The sequence below is a fragment of the Hipposideros armiger genome, unplaced genomic scaffold, assembly GCF_001890085.2.
Source record: "Hipposideros armiger isolate ML-2016 unplaced genomic scaffold, ASM189008v1 scaffold_366, whole genome shotgun sequence".
NCBI classification, from domain to species: Eukaryota; Metazoa; Chordata; class Mammalia; order Chiroptera; family Hipposideridae; genus Hipposideros; species Hipposideros armiger.
The window spans coordinates 1,463,923-1,486,510 of record NW_017731716.1 but is presented as its reverse complement, the minus strand read 5'-3'; the positions used below and the strand labels follow the sequence as shown (position 1 = coordinate 1,486,510).

Here is a 22,588-nt window from a genome sequence, read left to right as displayed (position 1 = left end):
ATATGGAGTATGTTGACAACTTGTGCCACTGAGTTTATTTTATAGCCTCTCCCAGGATAGTTTTGTCTCTCATCCTTTTAAGTATCTTAATTCCTCCAGACTCATGTCAAACATTAGAAATGTATCTCCTGCCAAGATATTATTAAAGTTCCTTAACCTTAAAGTACCATACCCCCTTTGTTTATTGTCAGTAAAGTACCATATGCCCTTTGTTTAGTGTCATTATATTAAAATCTGATTTTTATCAAATCATTAATATTACCTCTTAAGAACCTGTTTCACAAAATCAGAAGGAAGTATTTTAGTAGTAAGTACCTAGATCGAATAAATTTTAACAAGAAAATCACAAAAGGTTAAAAACATTACTTTTTCCCAGTAATTTCTATTATAAAAAAGGGTAAAGTTTGTTTAAAATTTTACTTTGTGATCCCAATAAATGATTCACTATTTCAGCAAAAAAGTTTTCAGATAGAAAAATTCCTACTTGGTCTGTTTTATTGACAAGAAAAGCAGCCCTTAAAACTAATGAAAGAAATCATTGCATCTTCACACAAGAATAGTGATGGCTTCTATTTCTTGTTACCCCTTACCTGGACCTTAAAAACATGAGACAGAGGAATGAGTTTCTTTATCATATAGACATAAAACCCAAGAGTAGTTTTTATTACAAAAGAATTGTCCTTTTCTTTGTGGTGGTTCCAACAAACAGTTCCTTTTTCCATCGTTAGCATTGTGGTGAACATTTTAGTAAATAAGTTGATACTGCTGTAGAAGTCAGCTCTGAACTTTAGAGTTGAAGGTATTTCACAAATTGAGGTGAATACATTAAAGTGCTAGTATGCCTTCACTACAGTACAGCAGTGGTTTTACAAGACTTCAGACCATCCATTGCTGAATATTATCGGAAAAACATTGAAAGGCATAAATGTTACAGCAGTTTGTTGGCTCAACCAAATAAATGTTTCTAAGGATTCCTTTATCATAAACTTGACTTTGCAACACTCAATTTCAAATCTTGTTGATTCCCCTCTTCACTTACAATGGTCTTTTAAACAAAGATCCTTGACCATAATCCAGTAGTTTGTATAGTAATCCAAAAAAAAAGAAAGAAAAAAAGTTAACAAAAACTGATTCAAGTATGTTAAAACAGTTAAGAGAATACAGAATATGGAACCAGTCTACTTAGTGTGGTCTCTGGGCTGTGCTATAATACTTAGGAGCTATATTAGCTTGGACAAATTATTTAAGCTCTGGACTTCAATTTCCTTTTCTGTAAGATGGGATAGAATACTTGTTTTGAGGATCAATGAGTTAATAAATGTAAAGGACTTAAAATGTCACTGTCATTTAAAATGGTACTGCTGTTGAAAATGGTACTGTTGTGTAGTTAATACAGCTAGTATTTACTGCTATTTTTTGTTTTGTTTTATTGTCTTGGGAAAACTGCCCTAATTTGCATTTGTATTTAAAATGACATTGGTGTCAAGTAGTACTGGGTTTATTATGGTTAAGAGTTGTTTTGTTAAATTGAGACAAGAACATAGTTACTTAGTAAGAGTGGTTCTTTCCTTGCCAGGGATAGCCAAATAGTATAGTGGTTTCATAGTACTGTGAGAAGAGAAAAGAGTATTGAATTATCACAGAACACCTATCATATACTGTAAAACCTCTGCCTTAGCAGTTAGCGATACATTTGCTATCACAGAGATTTCTTTTTATTTAGATATCAGTTATATTGATTGAAATGTTCATTTGAATTACATTGGTTCATATTTGATTTATGAATTTGTTTGGTTTCATAGTGTAGAAAGCTGTAAGGATAGTTTTGTTGATATATACCAGGAGTCAGCAAACTACACCTTTGGGCTGGCCCACCACTTGTTTTTGTAAGTAAAATTTTTTCAGAACACAGTCATTCCTCTTCATTTACATATTGCCTGTGCATGTATGGCATAGTTGAGTAGTTGCAACAGAGACCATATGGCCCATAAAGCCTAAAATATTTACTACCTAGCCCTTTACAGAAAAGGTTTGTGGACCCATGACACATACTAAAATAAGTTAAGTCAATACAGAGGATCTATAGTGATTTTTCTTTTAAAAGTAATTTCTCCATACATTCCAAATATGAAAAATACTGTATTGTATTTTGTTCAAATGTCCCATCCAACAGAATTGACAGTGCTTTTGTAAATTGTTGTAGATTCTTACATATAGGTGGTAATTGTTAGGAATGATAAGTACTTAGTGATGGTGTATCCGTGAACCTCTTAATGTTTTTTAATCCATATTTTAACTTCAATCTGTTGCTTTACTACTTTTTTCTTTATACCCCAACTTTGTTCATTTTTTCTGTTACATTGTAACACCAGTATAAAGTTTGTCATCTTCATTTGGTCATTAAAAAATACAAAGAATCTTTTTCCTTTTCCTTTGGAAATACAAGATTTAAAAATCCTCTGCTGAAATGATTAATTAATTTGACCTAGGATTGTAAATTAGGCAGTGTAATACAATTTAACCAGAGAAAGTAATGTATATTTTGTATTCTATTTCTAGCCTACAACTGGAGTTTTGTATAAAGAAGATAATTATGTCATCATGACAACTACACATAAAGAAAAATACAAGTGCATTCTTCCCCTTGTGACAGGTGGGGATGAGGTATGTTTTTATAATTACATTGATAATCCTTGTCACCAAAGATATTTATTTAAAATATTGCAACAACATACATTAAAATAAAATTGAATGACTGGTTTCTCAATAATCCTGTTTTACCATAAAAATAGTAATCACTTCTATTATCCTGAATTTTTTTATTTTACAGTTCAACTTGGAAAAATTAGCGACTGATTATTAATGTTTTGAATGAAAATCTAACTCCACGCTTGCTTTCTTTTATATAAGGATTTGGAAACAATATATAACTGTTAAATGATATATATCACATTTTTATAAAGAATTGCTAATAAATAAATCTATAGGTACCTTATGCTTCCTCACTACCTTAGTTCATGCCAGTTTCTTCCTCCTAAAATGTCCTAACTGCCTCTTATCCATCCTTTAAGGCAATGACTTCTTTCAAGATGAAACAGGAGAGGCAGCATGGTAAAATGGAAAGGACACCAGCCTAGGAGCCAGGAGGCTGAGGTATAGGCTATAGTTAGATATGGAACCTTGAACAAATTTAAAACTCAATTCCTTCACTTAATATATTTACTGAGCTAATTACATAATATTTTCATGATCTGTAAAATGGAAATATTAAACTCAGTGGATACTTTCTTAGGTTTTGTTCAGATTTGAAATCTGTAAAAGACAGATATCTGTTTCATTTTGTTTTAAACCTCCTTAAGACAAATACACACACACACACACAATCATACACACATATATATATATATATATATGGCATTCAAGTCTGAAATGTAAAAATACATAAAAAACTAAGAAGTCCTTAAAATTTTCCAATATAGTGTAGAACATTCCACTATTCTGAGGCTTTCATAGATAAAATGTTTGGATACAGGGCCAGCTGAGTGGCTCAGTTAGTTAAGAGCTCGCTCAAGGGTTTGAGCTCTGAGCAACAGCGGTTCGAGTCCAGCCCAAGCTGAACTGCCGCTGAGCTGCCAACCGGTTGCAGGATGGCTCAGCTAAAAAATAAAATAAAATACAAAAATTAAAAAAAAGTAAAATGTTTGGATACAAGCATTTAAAAATTCTGAAATAGGTTTATAAGAATTGTTAAGAAAAATGATACTCAGAAACCTTTTTTTTTAAGAGAAGAAAGAATGGAAGGTTATTCTATGGCTCCATATTTTATATTTCAATTCTTTTGAAAGAAGTGGTATACCATAGGATATTATTAAAGATTTTGACTTTTTTTCCCCCTTTTATTTCCAAGCATTTGTGATTTGACCATGAGTTAATATTCAAACAGCAGATTTGGGTGATGTTTTAGAATAATTATAAGTATTAAACTCTAGTTCTTTCATAGGAAGAAGAAAAGGATTATAAAGGCCCTAATCCAAGAGAGCTATTGGAGCCACTATTTAAACAAAGCAGTTGTTCCTACAGAGTATGTATTTTATGTTCACTTGATAACTAGAAAATAAATTTCCAGAAGCCAATAGACTTTTGAAAATAATTCTGCATTTCTTTTTACTTTCTTATGTTGTATCAGATTTTTATTTGTAAATCTAAGCTATTGCTTAATAGTGTTTTGTTCATTTAAATTCCTGTATACTATATGCAGCAAACACCCAATACCAGTATCAAATAATACCAACTTACCAAACTGCTTTGAATGTTTTTCAGATCAAAAGAAATTTTCCTTATATACAATTTTAATTAAAAATGTTAATTATTATTATTTAAGCTATGTATAAAATGATCCATAAGCCAGGTAATTATCACAGATTCCAGGTGTATTCTAGACCTATTTCGTTCACAGAATGTTCACATACAGCTAAGTAGCGAAAACAATGAATAGGCTTCAGAAATTTCATAATTTTCTGAGGCATAATAGTAAATTTCATTTAATGAAAGCTTACTCTAATTCTTGGGGGAAATTACTCAACTACCACGATATCAAAAAGTAATTCGATTGATTATGTGGCTTTTATATATTTAAATATATTCATCTTTCTTAGATTGAGTCTTATTGGACGTATGAAGTATGTCACGGAAAACACATTCGACAATACCATGAAGAGAAAGAAAGTGGTCAAGTATGTTTTTTCTTCAAAATATTAAGTATGGAACATTATAAAATAAGAACTTTAGTAGTAATGAGATTAATGGTGTTAAATTTTTATTCTTGAAAATGTATTTGAAAAATACTGAACTATATTTTTATTTTATTTTTAAATGTAGAAAGTAAATATTCATGAATACTACCTTGGGAATATGTTGGCTAAGAACCTTCTGTCTGAAAAAGGTATGTTTCTATAGTGATTTGATGGTAATACTGGAATTTGATTTAAAGTAAATGTTCATATTGGAATTTAAAGATCTTATTGGAGACTGAATTTTAAGTAAACATGAAAATTTCTGAACAATTCGTTAGAAAGCTTTTTCAAAGAAATCTTTTTTTTATTTTCAGCTGTAACAAACGTGCTTTTTTTCTACCTATTAAATTTTAAAAATCTGATAAGATATACATGTTAGTGTCATGTTTATATAGTATTAGTCTTGCTTGGTTTAAGCAAAGTTCTTATATGTAGATGTATCCCTCAAATTGTGAAAGATTTTATTAATCTTTGTTATTCAAATTGGTCAATTAAGATTAAACTTTTCATGGGCTGGCCGAGTGGTGTGTTGGTTAAGAACTGGCTTGGGACACCAGAGGGCTCCGGTTCAAATCCCACATATGAGAGCCAGTGACAGTGCCCTCTACAGCTAAGAGGCTGAGCTCAACCTGGAGCTGGGTTGCCGTGAGTCTGCAGCCCCTGCTGCAGTGGGTTGCCATGGGCTACCATGTGTAGCCAGCAGCCAGCGTGAGCAGCTAGCAGCCGCCGTGAGCGGCCGTCCAGAAGCAGGCGACTGATCTGCCTCGCCTGGGAAGAGCGCAATGATGGTGCCAACTTGGGCCAGTGAAGCAACATCCTCTACAACTAGACTGAAAAACAAAAGGACAGCAACTTGTCTGTTCACCTTCCCCCAATTCCCCAGCACTATTCCCATCCCCCCAATTCCTCAATTTTTTTAAAAAAAAAAATCTTTAAAAAAAAAAAGATTAAACTTTTAACTGCAATAAAAATACTTCAGAAGAATACTGTTATGGCTGGTTTTTATCCATCAAATAGAGTATTTCCTAGGTGAAGGTTAAATATGACTGTCCTTTCAAACAAAATTAGTTCAACGAAACTAGCTAAAAGTAGTAAGATTAAAAGCATATGTATATTTTGGGTCTTTTGAAAGAAGTTTAAGATTACAAAGTTGATTGAAACGTAATCATTTGTATCTTATATATAAATCACTGGCATTCTTTACACTTACTTTACTCTATATTATTTCACAGAACAAGAAACAGAAGAAAAGGAAAAATCAAAAGAGGCAAGTAACAATTGTTGATTTGCGCTCTTAATATCTATTGTTAGTGGGGCATGAATTTATACAACTTAATTGACAGCATATAGCTATGTGTTCTTTACCTATCAAATATTGTAAAACATTGGGTCAAAGAAAATTTACAATATGTTAGGTTTTTCTGAAAAAAGTTACACTGTGATAAATTTATTTACTTTTAAGATCATAGAAAAATAAGCAAATTTACCACAGATGTGTCTGGAAAAGTTTCCATAATAATATTAGATCATCTTTGTGCTTAGCAGTGGTTCCCTGTATTTAACATTGGAGACAATCACAATAAGAGCATTTGCATGTTTTCTGTTGTTTGGTCCCTCTCTCCTGGGGGTAAAACAGATAAACTATACATGTAAATAACAAGCTACCAGACTGCAAGCATCTGTCTTTGCAAGCAGGGACTGCCTTGATTTCTTTACCCCACAGTGCAAAGTGCCAGCCATAATACAGGCACTTCATAAATGTTTATTGAATGTAAATGCATTAATGATGACTGAATAGGATTGTTTAAAAAGAATAATTCTTTAGGCTGCTTAATCACAATTCTTAAATGCCCCTGTAGTTCAAGGAATACTTTCTGAATCATAAGAATTTCCAGAGTTAAATAACATATTGATAGAGGATATTTCTCTAAATGGTTTCAGAACTACTTTTATTAGAAGTAAAGTAAAATGGCAAAAGGTTTTAAAAGTTACTTAAAAGGGATACCTAAAACTTAAAAAGGTGGCTTTGGGGGGAATTGATAAGCTAAGCATAGACATACATAGCGTTGTTATTTAAAGAATTTTTAATTTTACAGACATCTTTGAGATAAAATATTTAATGTAGCTCTGGAGGGTAGCAAGGTGGAATTCAAAGTGTAAAATGATAAAGGAAGAGGATGAAAAGGGTAAGGGAAGAAAATTGACATTTACTGAGCCCCAGTTTATAAGCCAAGTATTGTGCCAGGCATGTAACAAAAGGTAACACTTAATTCTCCCTGCAACCTTAGACTGTATGTTATTAGTCTACTTGTACAAATGACAAAAACTGAAATTTGGTCAAAGTTATAAAGCTGGTAAATTCAAAGCTTAGATTTGAACCCAGGACTTTTAATTCCAGATACTAGCATGAAAATAGCATATAAGAAATCTCAAAACATTTTTCCCTAGAAACATTTATTTATTGCCTATTTTGGACATGGCACTGACAGGGTACCAAACTGATACAACATGCGCTCCCTGCCTCCAAAGAGTTTGCTTGAAGATTTTAGTAATGATATCTTTTTAAAGCCCTTATATTAGATTTTTCTTCTGTTTATGTAGATAAAAATATGGGAAGCTAACTCCTTAATAATCCTTGTTTTCTGAGGTAATCTTTATTCCCCCATTCCATGAAAATTTCTCCATTTGTCTTTTGCTGGGCTTGAACAGATGTATATAGGAGTTTATATGCTGAAAAATATGTCTGTTAATATTAATAACAGGAAAAAAGAGTAGCAGATTGATGAACCAGTACAATATTTAGATTCCTGTTTAGAAGATAGTGTTTTATTATGTAGCCCCACATTTTGACAAATCAAACTTCGAATCTCTAGAGTCTAAAGTCTAACTACACCATTCACTGAGAGTTTCGAAAGCTCTGACCAGGGCCAGCCGAGTGGCTCGTTGGTTAATAGTTGGCTTCGGAGCAAGAGCTCTGGGCAGCAGGGCCCGGTTCAGATCCCACATGGGCCAGTGATGCTGCGCCCTCTACAGCTAAGATGGTGAACAACAGCTCAACCTGGAGCTTGGCTGCCGTGAGTCGCCGGCGATGGCGTAGGCTGCAGTGGGCTGTTGTAAGCTACTGAGAGTGGGTGGCAGCCAGCGTGAGTGGCCAGCAACCGGCATGAGCAGCCATCCAATGGCCGGCGAGCAACTGCCTCAGCCGGGAAGAGTGCAATGACAATACCAACATAGGCCAGTGAAGTGACATCCTCCACAACTAGACTGAAGAACAAAAGGACAGCAACTTGTCTGTTCCTCTCCCCCAATTCCCAGTTCCCCAATAAAATCTTTAAAAAAAAAGAAAGAAAGAAAGAAAGAAAGAAAGCTCTGACCACCCCAGTATAGTAAGTTCCTGTATTTTATCTTAGTCTCTTTTTTAGAACTATTAAAAATAATTCATTAATTATAATATAATCATGATATAGCCTTTTATATAAATGTACATTTACTTAACATCTTAGTTTTAGTAATGAATAAAAATTTTTGCTGTATTAAACTAGTTCTGAAAATGTATTTGCTTATATAAGAATTTATGAATCAAAAGAATATTAGAGGGAGAAGTTATAGGAACTTTATAAATGTTAGTTTATAAATACAGTTTTCTTCCTTTCAGAATAAGTGCTTCTCCCCTCCTCACTCCTACCCCCATTTCTAATAAAAAGTCTGTCTTATACTCTTTTTTTAAAGATTCCTACTAAAAATATCGAAGGTCAGATGACACCCTACTATCCTGTGGGCATGGGAAATGGTACACCTTGTAGTTTGAAACAGAACCGGCCCAGATCCAGTACTGTGATGTACATATGCCATCCTGAATCTAAGCATGAAATTCTTTCAGTAGCTGAAGTTACAACTTGTGAATATGAAGTTGTCATTTTGACACCACTCTTGTGCAATCATCCTAAATATAGGTAGGATGTGGATTTAATATTTTAAACATGAAATGCACATGCTGTAAAGTGCCATAATGCTTAGCTTTAATGCTTTGTTCTTACTGAACAGATTCAGAGCCTCTCCTGTGAATGACATATTTTGCCAGTCACTGCCAGGATCACCATTTAAACCCCTCACCCTGAGACAGTTGGAACAGCAGGAAGAAATTCTGAGGGTGCCTTTTAGGAGAAATAAAGAGGTATGAGAATTATCTAACAATATTTTCTCATTGTTTTCTTTTACAGATTTTAGAGCATATATTAACATTTCAATGATTTGTGTAGTATAGTAGTAGTAATTTATTTTCCTGACTCAAAGTTTTAAATTCCAGTTGTTTTTATTGATTTTAATTCCTTTCCTTATTCTAATATGTCTCAGAAACTACTTTAGCACTCTCTGATACTTAGGATTTCATAATATTTTAAAGTTTGACATCCTGTTCATCCTAGTTAAGTTTAATTTTTATTTGTAATTTTTTTTTTTAAGACTTTTATTGGGGAATTGGGGGATGGGAACAGCACTGGGGAATTAGGGAGGGGGAACAGACAAGTTGCTGTCCTTTTTAGTCTTCAGTCTAGTTGTGGAGGACGTTGCTTCACCGGCCCAAGTTGGCACCATCATTGTGCTCTACCCGGGCGAGGCAGATCAGTCGCCGGCTTCTGAACGGCCGCTCACTGCGGCTGCTGGCCGCTCACGCTGGCTGCTGGCTACATATGGTAGCCCATGGCCACCCACTGCAGCAGGGGCTGCAGCCTACGCCGTCGCTGGTGACCCACAGCAGCCCAGCTCCAGGTTGAGCTGCTGTTCAGCATCTTAGCTGTAGAGGGCAGTGTCACTGGCCCTCATATGTGGGATCCGAACCGGGGTCCTCTGGCATCCCAAGCCAGCTCTTAACCAACGCGCCACTCGGCCGGCCCTATTTGTATTTTTTTTTTAAGATTTTATTGGGGAATTGGAGAAGAGGAACAGAGTTGGGGAATTGAGGAAGGGGAACAGCCAAGTTGTTGTCCTTTAATCTGTGGAGGGCGCAGCCAGCTCAGAGCTCCAAGTCCAGTCACCATCCGGCCGCCCGTCTGCAGCTCGCTGCAGCTCAGCTCAAGGGTTGTGTTCAATCTTAGTTGCAGGTGGGCGTAGCCTACCATCCCATGTGGGAATCCAACCGACAACCTTGTAAGGAGCACATGCTCTCACCAGCTGAGCCATTCTGGCACCTTTTGGCAGCTCAGCAGCAGCTCAGCTTGGACGCAGCTCACTGGGCCATGTGGGAATTGAACCGGCGACCCTGTTGCTCAGAACTCGTGCTCTTAACCAACTGAGCCACTTGGCTAGCCCTAAGTTTAATTTTTAACTAGTTGACTGGACTTCCCAGCCAAACAAGCCTCTTAAAAAAATAGACTACACCCCATCTCAGCAATCTTTTGGTTCCAATTCGCTGAGCACCTGCATAACTTCATCCTAGTACCATAGAACTCTAAATATGTGACGCTTGAGCTTTTTCTCCTCCCTTTCCTTAAGGTCATTCTCTCTAGTCCTCTCTGGTTCTTTTTTTCTGTGTACTAGTTTTTTCTCTACTTCCTGCCCCTTAAAATGTTGAAGTTGCCAGAGTTCTATCCATACCTTCTTATACAGTCTTGCTAAGTAAGCTCATTCATGCCCATTCTTTCAACTTTCTTTTAAATGCCCATGAGTTCCAAATATACATCTTCAACACTAAACTTTTTCCTAAACTCAAACCACAGTCACAATAATGAACATGTATTGAGTCTTAACAGCTATTATCTAAACCTCACAACAACCTACAAGATTTACTGTTATCCTGTTTAACAGATTAGGGAACTGAGGTTCAAGGAGGGGCAGTCAACAGGGATGGATTACAGATTAGAACGGATGCAGCCTGATTCTAGAGCCTGCATCTTAGCCACTTCTCCGTGCTGCTGCTCCTCTCTGATGCACTCTCTCTTTCACATGGACCCGTTTCTTACCTTCTCTGTTGTTTTTAACGCACTGCGCCCCCTGCCCAACTGTCAAGTCAGAAACCAGTCATCTTTCTCACGCATCACTTGATTCACCTCTTACTCTGTTCATCAAATGAGAATTATCGGTGTTATCTTCTAAATGCTTTTCAAATCTGTCCTGTTGTTAATTCAGTACCTCATCATTTCCTAGGAAAAACTGGTCTCCTCATGTAGCTTCCTTTTTTTTTTTAATATGTATCCCCTTTCTAATCCTTCCCCCACAGTCGATAAAATGCTCTTTCTGAAATGAACATTTGATATGTATTTAACCCTTCGGTGGTAAACATGATCTATATCTCAGGATAAAATCATTGCTCGTACAATGATTTTATCAAGGGGTAGTACAGCCCTTTTGTGACCTGGCTTCAGACCTGGCTCATTTCTCATCACCGTCCCAGCTATTTTGGACAACTTAGAGTTTACTAAAAGTACCACACTCTTTGCAACCTTCTTGTCTTTGGATATGCTGTTCCTCCTCTTCTACTGTTGCCTTCTCCCTTCCCTCCCCTGCATCTGATGAACTTCTGCTGCTTCTGCTTGAAGATGAGCTTCCAGTGTCACTTCCTTTGCAAATGAGCCAGGACTTCTAATGGTTACTCCAGGAAGGGATAAATGTTTCCTCTTCCATGGTCTTGTATTATTTAATCTTCCATTATAGCATTTATATGGGTAAAATGGCTTGTTTTTCCTATGTTCTTACATTAAAATGGATGGAGAATAAACTATGCTTTCTTTACTTTGTTGTTTCTGGTTCCATGCGTGATGCCTGTTATGTTGTGGGTACTCAACAATGGTTTAATTATTATAACATTTCGCTGCAAGGCCTATTTCTCCCCTTCTCTCGAGTATTTAATTGCAAAAGTATTGCCACATTGTTTGTGGATGTTGTGAACACTGCTGTTCTGATAGTAGAGAAAAATTATCTTAATATTAATCAGCATTTGATTTAAAGTGCTGTATTAAATGATTAGAGATGGAATTCTCTTCTGGTCTTCTCTTTGATAATAATTTAAATACTGACAGATACTTAAAAAGTCAGCTTGATCAAAAAGCTTCACAAATCCCAACTTTAAGTACTCTTCAATGAAGAAGTGCCAGTTTACTTTAATTAATGTGTTTAATCTTCCAGTTAAGAACTATTTCTAAAAGCTATATAGATGGTAATTATTTCAAAATACTTAGGCTCTTTAGAGTACATGTTGTATATGAAAACCTTAAGTAATACTGTAGGATTAGTCACTTAAAACTGATCTTTTTTCCCAAAAGTAATTGCTGTTAACTTTTTCTCAGTTGCCCCTCCACAAGAAAAAAAGTGCATATACGTAAATGTTGCTATAACCTTCTTATATGTGCAGAAGAGACTGGTGCACTGCTCTGCACTTGTTCTTTTCATTTAGTAGCTTAGAGATCTTTCTTTTCAGCAACAGCTGATCTCATTCTTTTGAGCAGGTACAGAGGATTATGTCTCTATACCTACAGTGTATTTACCAGACCTCTATTGATGGATCTTTAAATTCTCTTCATCGCTGGCCTGGGTTACTACAGCTCCTAAGTTGGTTCCCCACCTCCAGATTTGATTTTCTTCTTCCTTCTTCCCTGCCACGGCTAAAAGTAATTACTTAAAAATCTGATGACTCCATATCTTTGAAACCTATAAGATAATGTCCAAACTTCTTAGGATTATATAGTTTTTCACCATGTCCTGCTTGCTCATCTCTTTAGGTTTAAATATACCATACCACACATCTTTGCTCTTACCTCTTCCTCAGGTCACATGCATACATGCACACACAGACACAAAACGCATACACAGACATTCACATAAATCACAAATTATTATTGGGCCGGCCAAGTGGCGCATTGGTAAAGAGCTGGCTTGGGACGCCAGAGGCCCCGGTTCAGATCCCACATATGAGGGCCAGTGACACTGCCCTCTGCAGCTAAGTTCCTGAACAACAGCTCAACCTGGAGATGGGCTGTCGTGGGTCCCCGGTGACGGCGTAGGCTGCAGCCCCTGCTGCAGTGGGTTGCCTGGGGCTACCGTGTGTGGCCAGCAGCCAGCGTGAGCAGCCAGCAGCCGCAGTGAGCAGCCGCCCAGAAGCCGGCGACTGATCTGCCTCACCCGGGAAGAGCGCATTGATGGTGCCAACTTGGGCCAGTGAGGCAGCGTCCTCCACGGCTAGGCTGGGGAACAAAAGGACAGCAACTTGCCTGTTCCCATTCCCCCAATTCCCCAATTAAAAATAAAAAAATCTTTAAAAAAAACCACAAATTATTATTTATGTTTGAAGAATTAATAAGGGGTTTTCTCTTTGTGAAGTCCTCATGTTTCAATTCTTCATTAAAGTCTGTTTGAATCACCCCTATCTGTGAATCTGCTGGTCCCTGCACCCTTATTAGTTGGTGCTTTCTTTTACTAAACTGCACGTTCCACCAGGGCAATAAGCAAGTCCTGCTACATTTGAATAATTATAACTAATATTCATATTTGCTCCCACTCAGTTCCTCTTTACCCTGCTTGTTATCCATTCTTTATCCATAGTAACCACATTTTTCAAAACGAATTGTAAAGAGACAAAATCTAACAAGTAGCAAAGTATTTAAGAATAATGAGACAAAATTTATGAAATGGAAATTATTCTTATATGTGAAGAATGGCCACCATACCCCTAACTGGTAGATGGAACTAATATTTTTCTAGAGCTTTCTCTGTATTAGTAAGCATTGCAAAATTCATTTTCTTAAAACACATTAAAAATGAGTGGACAACTTTTATTTTCCAAATTTTCTGCAGTTTAAAACTAATAATGTAAGTCATAACTGAAAAAATTGGGTGTGGCAAAGAAGCCCTTAAATATATGTATGTATAATTTTAGGAAGATTTGCAATCAACTAAAGAAGAGAGATTTCCAGCAATCCACAAACCCATTGCTGTTGGTTCTCAGCCGATGCTCACTGTTGGAACAACCCACATATCCAAACTGACAGATGACCAGCTCATAAAAGAGTTCCTCAGTGGTTCTTACTGCTTTCACGGGGTAAGAAATGAACCTTCAGTTTATCTTACAGCTTTCATGGTGTGATATTTAGTCAAGAGGCATTAGCAGTACTGTAAAGGGTTTTGATCTACAGAGAAATGGCAGGATTCTGGAAACCTCCCAATGCACATTTTCTCACTAAAATCCAATCCATAGCCATTATGTTCTTTACTCACAAGCTAAAACTTGGCCTTTATTTAACAGATAATATATATATATATATAACTAAGTCATATGTGATTCTGGTTGATTGCTGGGCTGGGCATCAGTGATTATATAGCCTACATTTTGGTTATGTAGCAACCACATTTAAAACTTGAGTTAAAATCTTATTTTATCAAGACAGTACAGCACTTAGTCTCAGTATGTATTTTTTTTTCTTAGTAATTTCAAGTTTTAAACCATATTATTGCTATTACAGGTTTTAAAAATTATATTTCCATCACTATCATGTGGCAATATTGAGACAGGCCCCATTTCCCCTTTCTCTGTTCATAACTGGATCTGTTTTCTTTCCTGTAGGGTGTTGGTTGGTGGAAATATGAATTCTGCTATGGCAAACATGTACATCAATACCACGAGGTACAGAACAGCATTTATATCATTCTACCACTAGATGGATTAAAGTTTTAAAAATCTTTTGTGGAAGAAAAGTTGTTTCCAGTTTTGTGGTGATGGCATCTTAGTGAGCATTTTTAAATAGTTCTGTTGGTGAACTTTGGCCACTATATTCACAGGGCACATTTCTAGCAATGCGCTTGCTAGGTCAAGTTATATGCCTACTGAACAATTGCCTTCCAAAGGATTGGACCAACTTACATTCCCATTAGCTGTTTTCCCATATACTTGCCAGCACCATGATTTTATCAACCTTATTTTGGCCAAGGTCATATAACCTCGAACTTTTTGAGGGACTCTGCTAGGAGTTTTCGGAGATATAAATATAATCGTTGCTAAAAAATATAGTGCTCACTGTATACTAGGCACTGTTCTAAGTATTATATACATATTAACTAATTTAATGCTCATAACAGCCCTTAGTGGTGAGTATTGTTATTCCAAAGTGAGGAAAACAAAACCAAAGATTTAGTAACTTGCCCAAGACCACATAGGAAGTAAATGGTGAACTAGAATTCAAACTCAGGCAGTCTTGCTCCATGTCCAACTTCTTAATCCATGTCTGTCTAGCAATTTGCAGTCTAGTTCCTAAAAGAATGTTTAATGGCTCTCTTCCACTAGACAATGAGCTCCCCTAGGGCAGTGGCCGTGCCTGTTTCACTTGCCACTGTAAGGGCTTTTAATTCTACTAATCAGATGTATATTAGTGCCCAGCACAGTGCCTGGCATAAAATATGAAGAAGGAAAGGAAGATAGCAAGGAAGGAAATGAGGGAAAGGAAAAGGAAGGAGAGAGAGTGAAGTCTACATATAAGACAGCATATGTTCATAGTTTGTGTTTAAACAAATAATAAAAGCAGAATGGGGAAAGGGGTTTCTGAACAGTGTTGATGCAGAAATGAGTATAGTGTCAAATGAGCAGTGTGAAGAGTAGTATAATTTAAGGTTTGCATTTCAAAGAAAAGTAAGATGAAGATAGGCTTAATGTGGCTGCAGGGTAAGAGAGAGAAGCCAAAGATTTAATTAAGAATTGTATCATCTAGGTGTAAGAGATTAAACTCTTGGTTGGGGGTGAGATGTTGGCAGTGGAAATGTAGAGGGAGAATCTGAAGCCAAAAACATCTCCAGGAAAAAAATTGACAGGACTGACACATGTAGGAGAGGAAAAAAATAGAAGAGAAAAATAACTACATCTGGAGCTAGTCTGACTAGAAAGTTCTTGTTTCAAAGAAACAAGGAAAAAAGAAGATAATGAGCTCAAATTTCTACTTGTCGAGCTTGACTAAAATACCATTACCTCTAAACATAGATATCCAGTATGCAGATGAAAATAAGGACTAAAGCTTATAGGCCATCAGCATAAATGTCTACTTGATGATGTCAAGCATGCATTATCACAAATATTTTTCCATATATTAGGACAAGGATAGTGGGAAAACTTCTGTGGTTGTGGGAACCTGGAACCAAGAAGAGCATATTGAGTGGGCTAAGAAGAATACTGCTAGAGCCTATCACCTTCAAGACGATGGTACCCAGACAGTCAGGTAAAGATTAACTTCACTTGCCTTTGGGTCTGATTAGTAGAATGTTTAAAACTCAGAATATTAAAAAACATAAAATTTAAACACTTAAGTAAAATCTCTGGTCAGGTTTTTTTCAAGGACATCTCTTAGCTTTGCTTTCTTTTCTTGGGGAAACAACGCTAGTGTAATAGTTAAGAACACAGCCTTTTTAGTCCGCTATCTGGGATTCGAATACTGGCTTTTCACTTACCACCTTGGGCAAATTACATAATCTTCTTAAGCCTGGCTTTTCTTATCTAGCAGTAATTGCCTTGTAGGATTGTTGTGACCTTTAAATGAGGCAATTCAAGTAAAGCATAGTGCCTTTAGCATGGCAATACAGCATGCAATAAGCTTCAGTGCTGTCTTTAACTGTGGTGGTGGTAGCAATGGCTCAATCCCAGGTATATAGGTCTGAGGCTGTTTTAAAGCATTGTCCTCTTTCATGTGTAATCTTCAGCTCTTTAAATTATTTAGATCTATTTAAATATACTCTAGCATTTCCCTTTGTTATTTAACCTTTGTGAGGTAATGGTTGAAATTAGTTAAAAGTGGCTTTTTAAAAAACTATCTCATCTCTTTTGGATTATGTAGATATATATTGTTATAGCCAAAGTAAATTAATCTCTTATTTCCCAAGAATAACTTAAATTTTAGCTTTTCTAGTAGTCTATTGCCCAGTGAATTTTAAATTACTCATTTTTTCCCCCTTTTTGGGTATTATCTTTGTTTTTCGCAGCACAGATGGTATTGAGAGACTGTTTTCAGAATGTGCTGACTTCTTGGGCTGACCAAAATCAAAGTTAGCAAAATTAAGAGATTGGCATTTAAGTATTAGAATATTTAGAATACACTAAACAGAAGGATTTTTCTTATGTTTGTATATGTTTCATGTGAAAATAGCTCATGCAATAAATATTGAAGCACAGCAGTGTGAGGCCAGCAAAGTTAAAGCTTTTGTTTGGACGGCGCTCCTTTGAATTTGTAGCGTAGGCTAGGCTTTACCTCTGTACACTGGCACTGCAGTATTTTAATGGGTGGAACTGGATGGAGGATGGGAAGAAGGGAAAAGTGTTACACAAAGCAAACAATGTACAGGCCTGGAGGAATGGTTAACTTTATAGAATCTGAAAGTCTCTCTGTGACATAGCCCTAAAAATATGTATTTTTAAAGAATATTTTATAGTCAGATTTTTTTAACTAATGCAAAACTGATCCTCTAACCATCTTTTCACCCTATCCATTACAATTACTCTAAATTAGTGAAGTTTAGTTTAATAAAGCTTGTGTGTTTTACTGATTCAGGATGGTGTCACATTTTTACGGGAATGGAGATATTTGTGATATAACTGACAAACCAAGACAGGTGACTGTAAAACTTAAGTAAGTTGGACCATCAAATCATGCTTTATATCTTTCTCTTTAGTCTGCTTCCTGTGGGCAAAAGTTTTCATAAATATAAAATGTAATTGTGAATATTTGTATTTATCCATAATTATTTATGAATTTATGTGTTGTCATAAGATTATTATTTTGTTCTAAGGTATTAAAATTAATTTCAGTAATACAATTTATTAATTTATGTTATAATTATTAAGTTATAAATAATGAATTAATTCAATTCTTTATTAAATTACACAGGGCTACTTATATGAAATCTTTATAGCTTAAGAGGAAAACAATTAAAAAGAATTTCTTTTGGTTTGGGCAGCACTTTAAAGTATTATCTGTTTTAGGTGTAAAGAATCAGAGTCTCCTCATGCTGTTACTGTATATATGCTAGAGCCTCATTCCTGTCAGTATATCCTTGGGGTAAGTAAAAAACTAACACTCAGGAATTCAGTTTGGGGCCATGTTTTAATTTTTAGCATTGTTTAGAAATACCTTAAGTATTCTCCAAAATTTAATATAGTCCGTATACTACTACCTCTGTAAAAGCTGATAGATACCTTTTTTATTGAGGTATAGTATATATAAAATGAAATGCAAAGATCATAAGTGTTGAGATTGATGAGTTTTGACAATTTTACATACCCATGTAATTCTCACCCAAAACAAGGTATCTATCACTACAGAAAATTTTCTTATACCCCTTTCCTGTCAATACTCAATTCCCAAAGATACCCTTTCTTATTTCTGACACCATAGATGAGTTTTGCCTCTTTTTTTATTTGATATGAATGGAGTTATATAGCATATAATTTTTTATGCCTTGCCTCTAACTCAGCATGTCTTTCAGACCCAGCCATGTTATTGCTTGTATCAGTACTTTGTTGTCTTTTTATTATTGAATAGTACCCTTTTGTATAAATATATCACATTTGCTTATCCATCTTCTCTAGGTGGACATTTGGCTTCTTTCACATTTTGCTATGCACATTTTTTTTACATGTCTTTTTGTGGTCATAAGTTTTCTTTTTTGGAGGGTGAGTACCTAGAAGTGGAATTGCTGAATCATAGATTTGATACGTTTAACTTTTACCAAACTGTTCTCCAAGTATTTGTACCATTTTATACTTCCATCAGTATATATGAGAGATAGGTTGCTTCAGACCAACATTTGGTATTGTCAGTCTTTTTATTTTAGTCATTTTAGCAATTTTAATTTGTGTTTGCCATATGAAAAATGGTTTTGAGCACCTTTTCATGTGATTATTCACTCATATATCCTCTTTCGTGAAGTGTCTAGCCAAGAAAAAATTATTCTGACACTTATTAGAACAGGAAGACTTTATTCAGGACTATTGTTAATAGGTGCCAAGATCACAGTAGGGGAAAGAGATCCAGCTCAACTCCGAATACAGCAAAGACAGTGCAGATGTATAGCCAACAAGCAGAAAGCGGGAGGCGGGGGCTGGTCAATGAATGAAAACTACTAACAGGAGACATCAAGGGTAGAGTATTCTTGCTAAACTGACTTAACAGGATTATTGCTGAAGGCAAGCCAGGAAGATCAGCTATCAAAGGTGAGAGATGAGGAATTTGATCAGATATGGAAAGTGATTAGATATTGAGGGTGAGGAATCCTCTCTAACTGACTTAGCAGGATACAAGCTGAACTCAGCAGGCCCAAGATAGGGCCTAAAGACCGAAAAGAGGTCTAGTCAAAAAATGGGCTCAGGTGAGCCTGACTTTGGTTTAATCAAGGAAAGAATCTTTTCAGTCTTTTACCTATTTTTATTTTTGTTGTTTGTCTTATTATTTATTTCAAGGAATTCAAATATATTCTGGATATGAGTTCTTTGTATTTATATTGCATATTTTTTCCCCCAATTTGTGGCTTGCCTATTCATTTTTTTAATGTCTTTTCATGATGAAACGTTTATTTGATGAAGTTCATTTTCTCAATATTTTTCCTTTTATTACTAATGCTTTTTTTGTTCCAAGAAATTTTGCCACTCTAAAGTCACATAGATATATTTTCTTCTAGACACTGTATGGTCTACCTTTGATTACATGATGCTTATGCGTGGTTTTCTTTGCATTTATCCTGGTTGAAGTTCACTGAGCTCCTTGGATTTGTGGGTTGATATAATTCATCAATTTTGGAAAAATTTTGGACATTATCTCCTCAAAGATTTCTTCTGCCCCACTCTTTTTCTATTTCTGGGACTCCAATTAAACATGTTAGTTTGAAGTTCTTCTAAAATCTCACATACTTTCTTTTATTCTCAGTTTTTTTGTTTTGTTTGTTTTGTAAGATTTTATTGGGGAATTAGGGGAGGGGAACAGTGTTGGGGAATTGGGGAAGGCGACCAGCCAAGTTGTTGTTCTTCAGTCTTCGTTGTGGAGGTCGCCATCTGGCTTCCCTTCGGCAGCTCGTGGCCTCTTAAGTTCAAGGTGCTGTGTTCAATCTTAGTTGCGGGTGGGCATAGCCACCATCCCATGCAGGAGTCAAACCAGCAGCCTTGTTAAGAGCGCACGCCCTATCCACTGAGCCATCCAAGCTGCAGCTCAGCTCAAGGTGCGGAGTTCAGCCTTAGTTGCAGGTGGGCTCCACCATCGAACAGGCAATCTTGTTGTTACACCAGCTGAACCATCCTGCCACCTGTTGGCAGTTCAGCGGCAGCTCAGCTCAGGCACAGCGTCACTGGCCCATGTGGGAATCGAACCCGTGGCCCTGTTGCTCAGAGCTCGTAGTCTTAAGCCAACTCTTAACCAACTGAGCTACTCAGTCAGCCCTATTCTGTATTTTTTCTTTGTTTCAACTCGGGTCATTTCTGTTGAATTGTCCTCAAGTTCATTGATTCTTTTCTGTGTCCCATCCAGATCTTTGAATGAATTCATTTTTGATATATTTTTCATTTCTGACATTTCCATTTAGTTCTTTTTTACAGTTTCCTTTTCTCTACTAACATTCCCCATCTATTCACACATGTTTACCTTTTCCATTATTTCCCCCATCGTGTTTATTATAATTATCTTAACATAGAATAATTTGAACACCTGGCCCGTTTTTGGGTTACATTTTTTTTTTTGCCTCTTTGTTGAATTGTACACTGATTATTTTGACATAATCTTCTCTTTTTTTGATGTATAAAACCTAGCTATATTCCTTTTATTCTTGTTTTTTACTCCTTTTCTCTCTCATCTCTTTTACTTAGAGTAAAAATACCTTCTCTACCTATCTGGTATTTTATATCACTGACTAAATATTGTTTTTCATAAAGCTCAATTTTTAGAAATAACATTGGATAGTTTATCAAAACAAGGACTCATATATATTTTACAAATTTATATACATGTATTCATTCAGCAGAATAGTACTGAATAAAGAAAGTATTCAGCTTAGCAACTTTCTAATGGTTTTTATTGTTGTTCTTCAGGTTGAATCTCCAGTGATCTGTAAAATCTTAGATACAGCAGATGAAAACGGACTTCTTTCTCTCCCCAACTAAAGGATAATAAAGTTTGGGGAAAGAAAAGATCATTGAAAGTCTTGATGAATTCTGTCTGACCATGTGTCTCAGTATAGAGTTCTCAGCCAGTGGACCTCATCTAAACGATCACATAAAAGGACTCTCGACCACTTTGTGAATATATATGTATATATAAGAGATTATTGATAAACTTCTAAGGCGGGCATTTGTCTCACTTTTTTCATTTTTGTTACATCTTATTAACTGATTGTTTTCTTTGCTTGGATAATGTGATTCCAAAATAAATCTCATCCAAGCAATTTAGTGTCCAGCCTAATTAAATGTCATAATTGTTGTACCTATTGAAAGTTTTTAAATAATAGATTTCTTATGTAAATTATAGTATCTATAACTAGTTAATGAAGTAAAGATAATGAAAAAAGAAATTGATAAGAGGTTGTTTAAATGGGAGACTATGTAAAATATGTATTCTAGTGCCTCAAAGCCTTTCAACAAATTTTTAATTTGCAACTGCTCTCTACCACGTATTAAACTACAAACTGGGCGCACAGTAGAGCCTTACATACAAGTTTTCCTTACCTCTGTTAATCTCAAGAAACTCTTATTTGTAATAGGTTGTTTCTCTCTCAGAACTTTTATCTATTCTCCTTGATATGAGTGTGTTTTCCCTCCAAGTGTTTACCTGGTATAGACAGTCAGTGACTCTTCTCTTTCGACTTAGAATGATTTACTCTAACAACATACTGTGCTGGCTGTCCTTTGTGCTTGCCTACTGTGTATACAGATTTTAGTTCTGGACAGTTTACAGCACAATATTTATTTTAAAGTGAATAAAATGTCCACAAGGAGTGTTGTCATGTAGTCAGTGGCAGATTATTTACTTCCTCTATTTTTTCCATTACCCTGTGGCACACAAATTTATCTTGTTGTATTATAGATATACATATCTAAATAAGGACAGAGAAATGCCCATAAAATACTTTACTTTTCCTACTTTTCAGTAGTTCTGGACAAAGATATTTTAGTTTGAGAAAAGGTTAATGCAATTGACGATTAGAGGGCTATTTGTAGATTTTAGTAAGAAACAGCACATATAACAAGAACATGCACTTTGAATTCAAACCTAGGTCCAGATACTGTCTTTAACTTACTAGCTGTGTGATCCTGGACAGATCACTTAACCTCTTTGAGCCTCACTTCCTCTTTTGTAGAGCAAGTGCTTGCTTCATAAGGTGGTTGTATCACTGCATTAATTTTACTGTCTGTAAAAATCCTAGCCCCAGTACTGACACCAGGTTCCCAATAAGGCTGTTATTTCCTAATCTTGCCCTTGTCTCCTAATAACATGATAAGATCAGAGACCAAAGCCATTAAAATGGACTTATTTAATAAATTATATAAGCACATTTATTGTGAGTATATCAGTGAAATAAGACAAATAGAATTATCCTCACATTTAGATTATAGATATAGGAGAGAAGAGAGTTAGGATTGTGATAGGTTAGTGCTAGAAGACACTTTGAGAATATTTAAGCCAAACTCGCTTATAAAGGGGAAATTTTCTAAACTATATTAGAATAGTTTACCATAGAAGATTCTTAAACATACAAGTCATAATTATTTCAAAATAAAATTTTTTAAAAAAATAAGTCAGCCTTCTGTCTTTGCTTCAACTTCTTTGAGGGGAGGGCTAGGCCAGGTATCTCCA

At 35.7% G+C, this 22,588-nt stretch overlaps 1 protein-coding gene across 2 annotated transcripts; it reads left to right on the top strand.

Moving 5' to 3' along the window:
• The first annotated feature begins 2,553 nt into the window (after positions 1-2,553).
• ERLEC1 (endoplasmic reticulum lectin 1) lies at positions 2,554-21,751 on the top strand. Of its 2 annotated transcripts, XM_019662132.1 has the most exons (14): positions 2,596-2,664; positions 3,072-3,153; positions 4,001-4,081; positions 4,656-4,733; positions 4,879-4,942; positions 6,026-6,060; positions 8,523-8,746; positions 8,838-8,967; positions 13,660-13,821; positions 14,344-14,403; positions 15,858-15,982; positions 17,306-17,383; positions 17,737-17,812; positions 20,827-21,741. In XM_019662132.1, the coding sequence occupies exons 2-14, from the start codon at positions 3,109-3,111 to the stop codon at positions 20,896-20,898; spliced, it is 1,230 nt and encodes a 409-aa protein (XP_019517677.1). In that variant the 5' UTR covers positions 2,596-2,664; positions 3,072-3,108; the 3' UTR covers positions 20,899-21,741. The 2 variants fall into 2 exon arrangements, with proteins under 2 accessions (XP_019517675.1, XP_019517677.1); XM_019662130.1 differs by lacking the exon at positions 3,072-3,153 and having other exon boundaries at positions 2,554-2,664; positions 20,827-21,751.
• Positions 21,752-22,588: the final 837 nt, after the last annotated feature.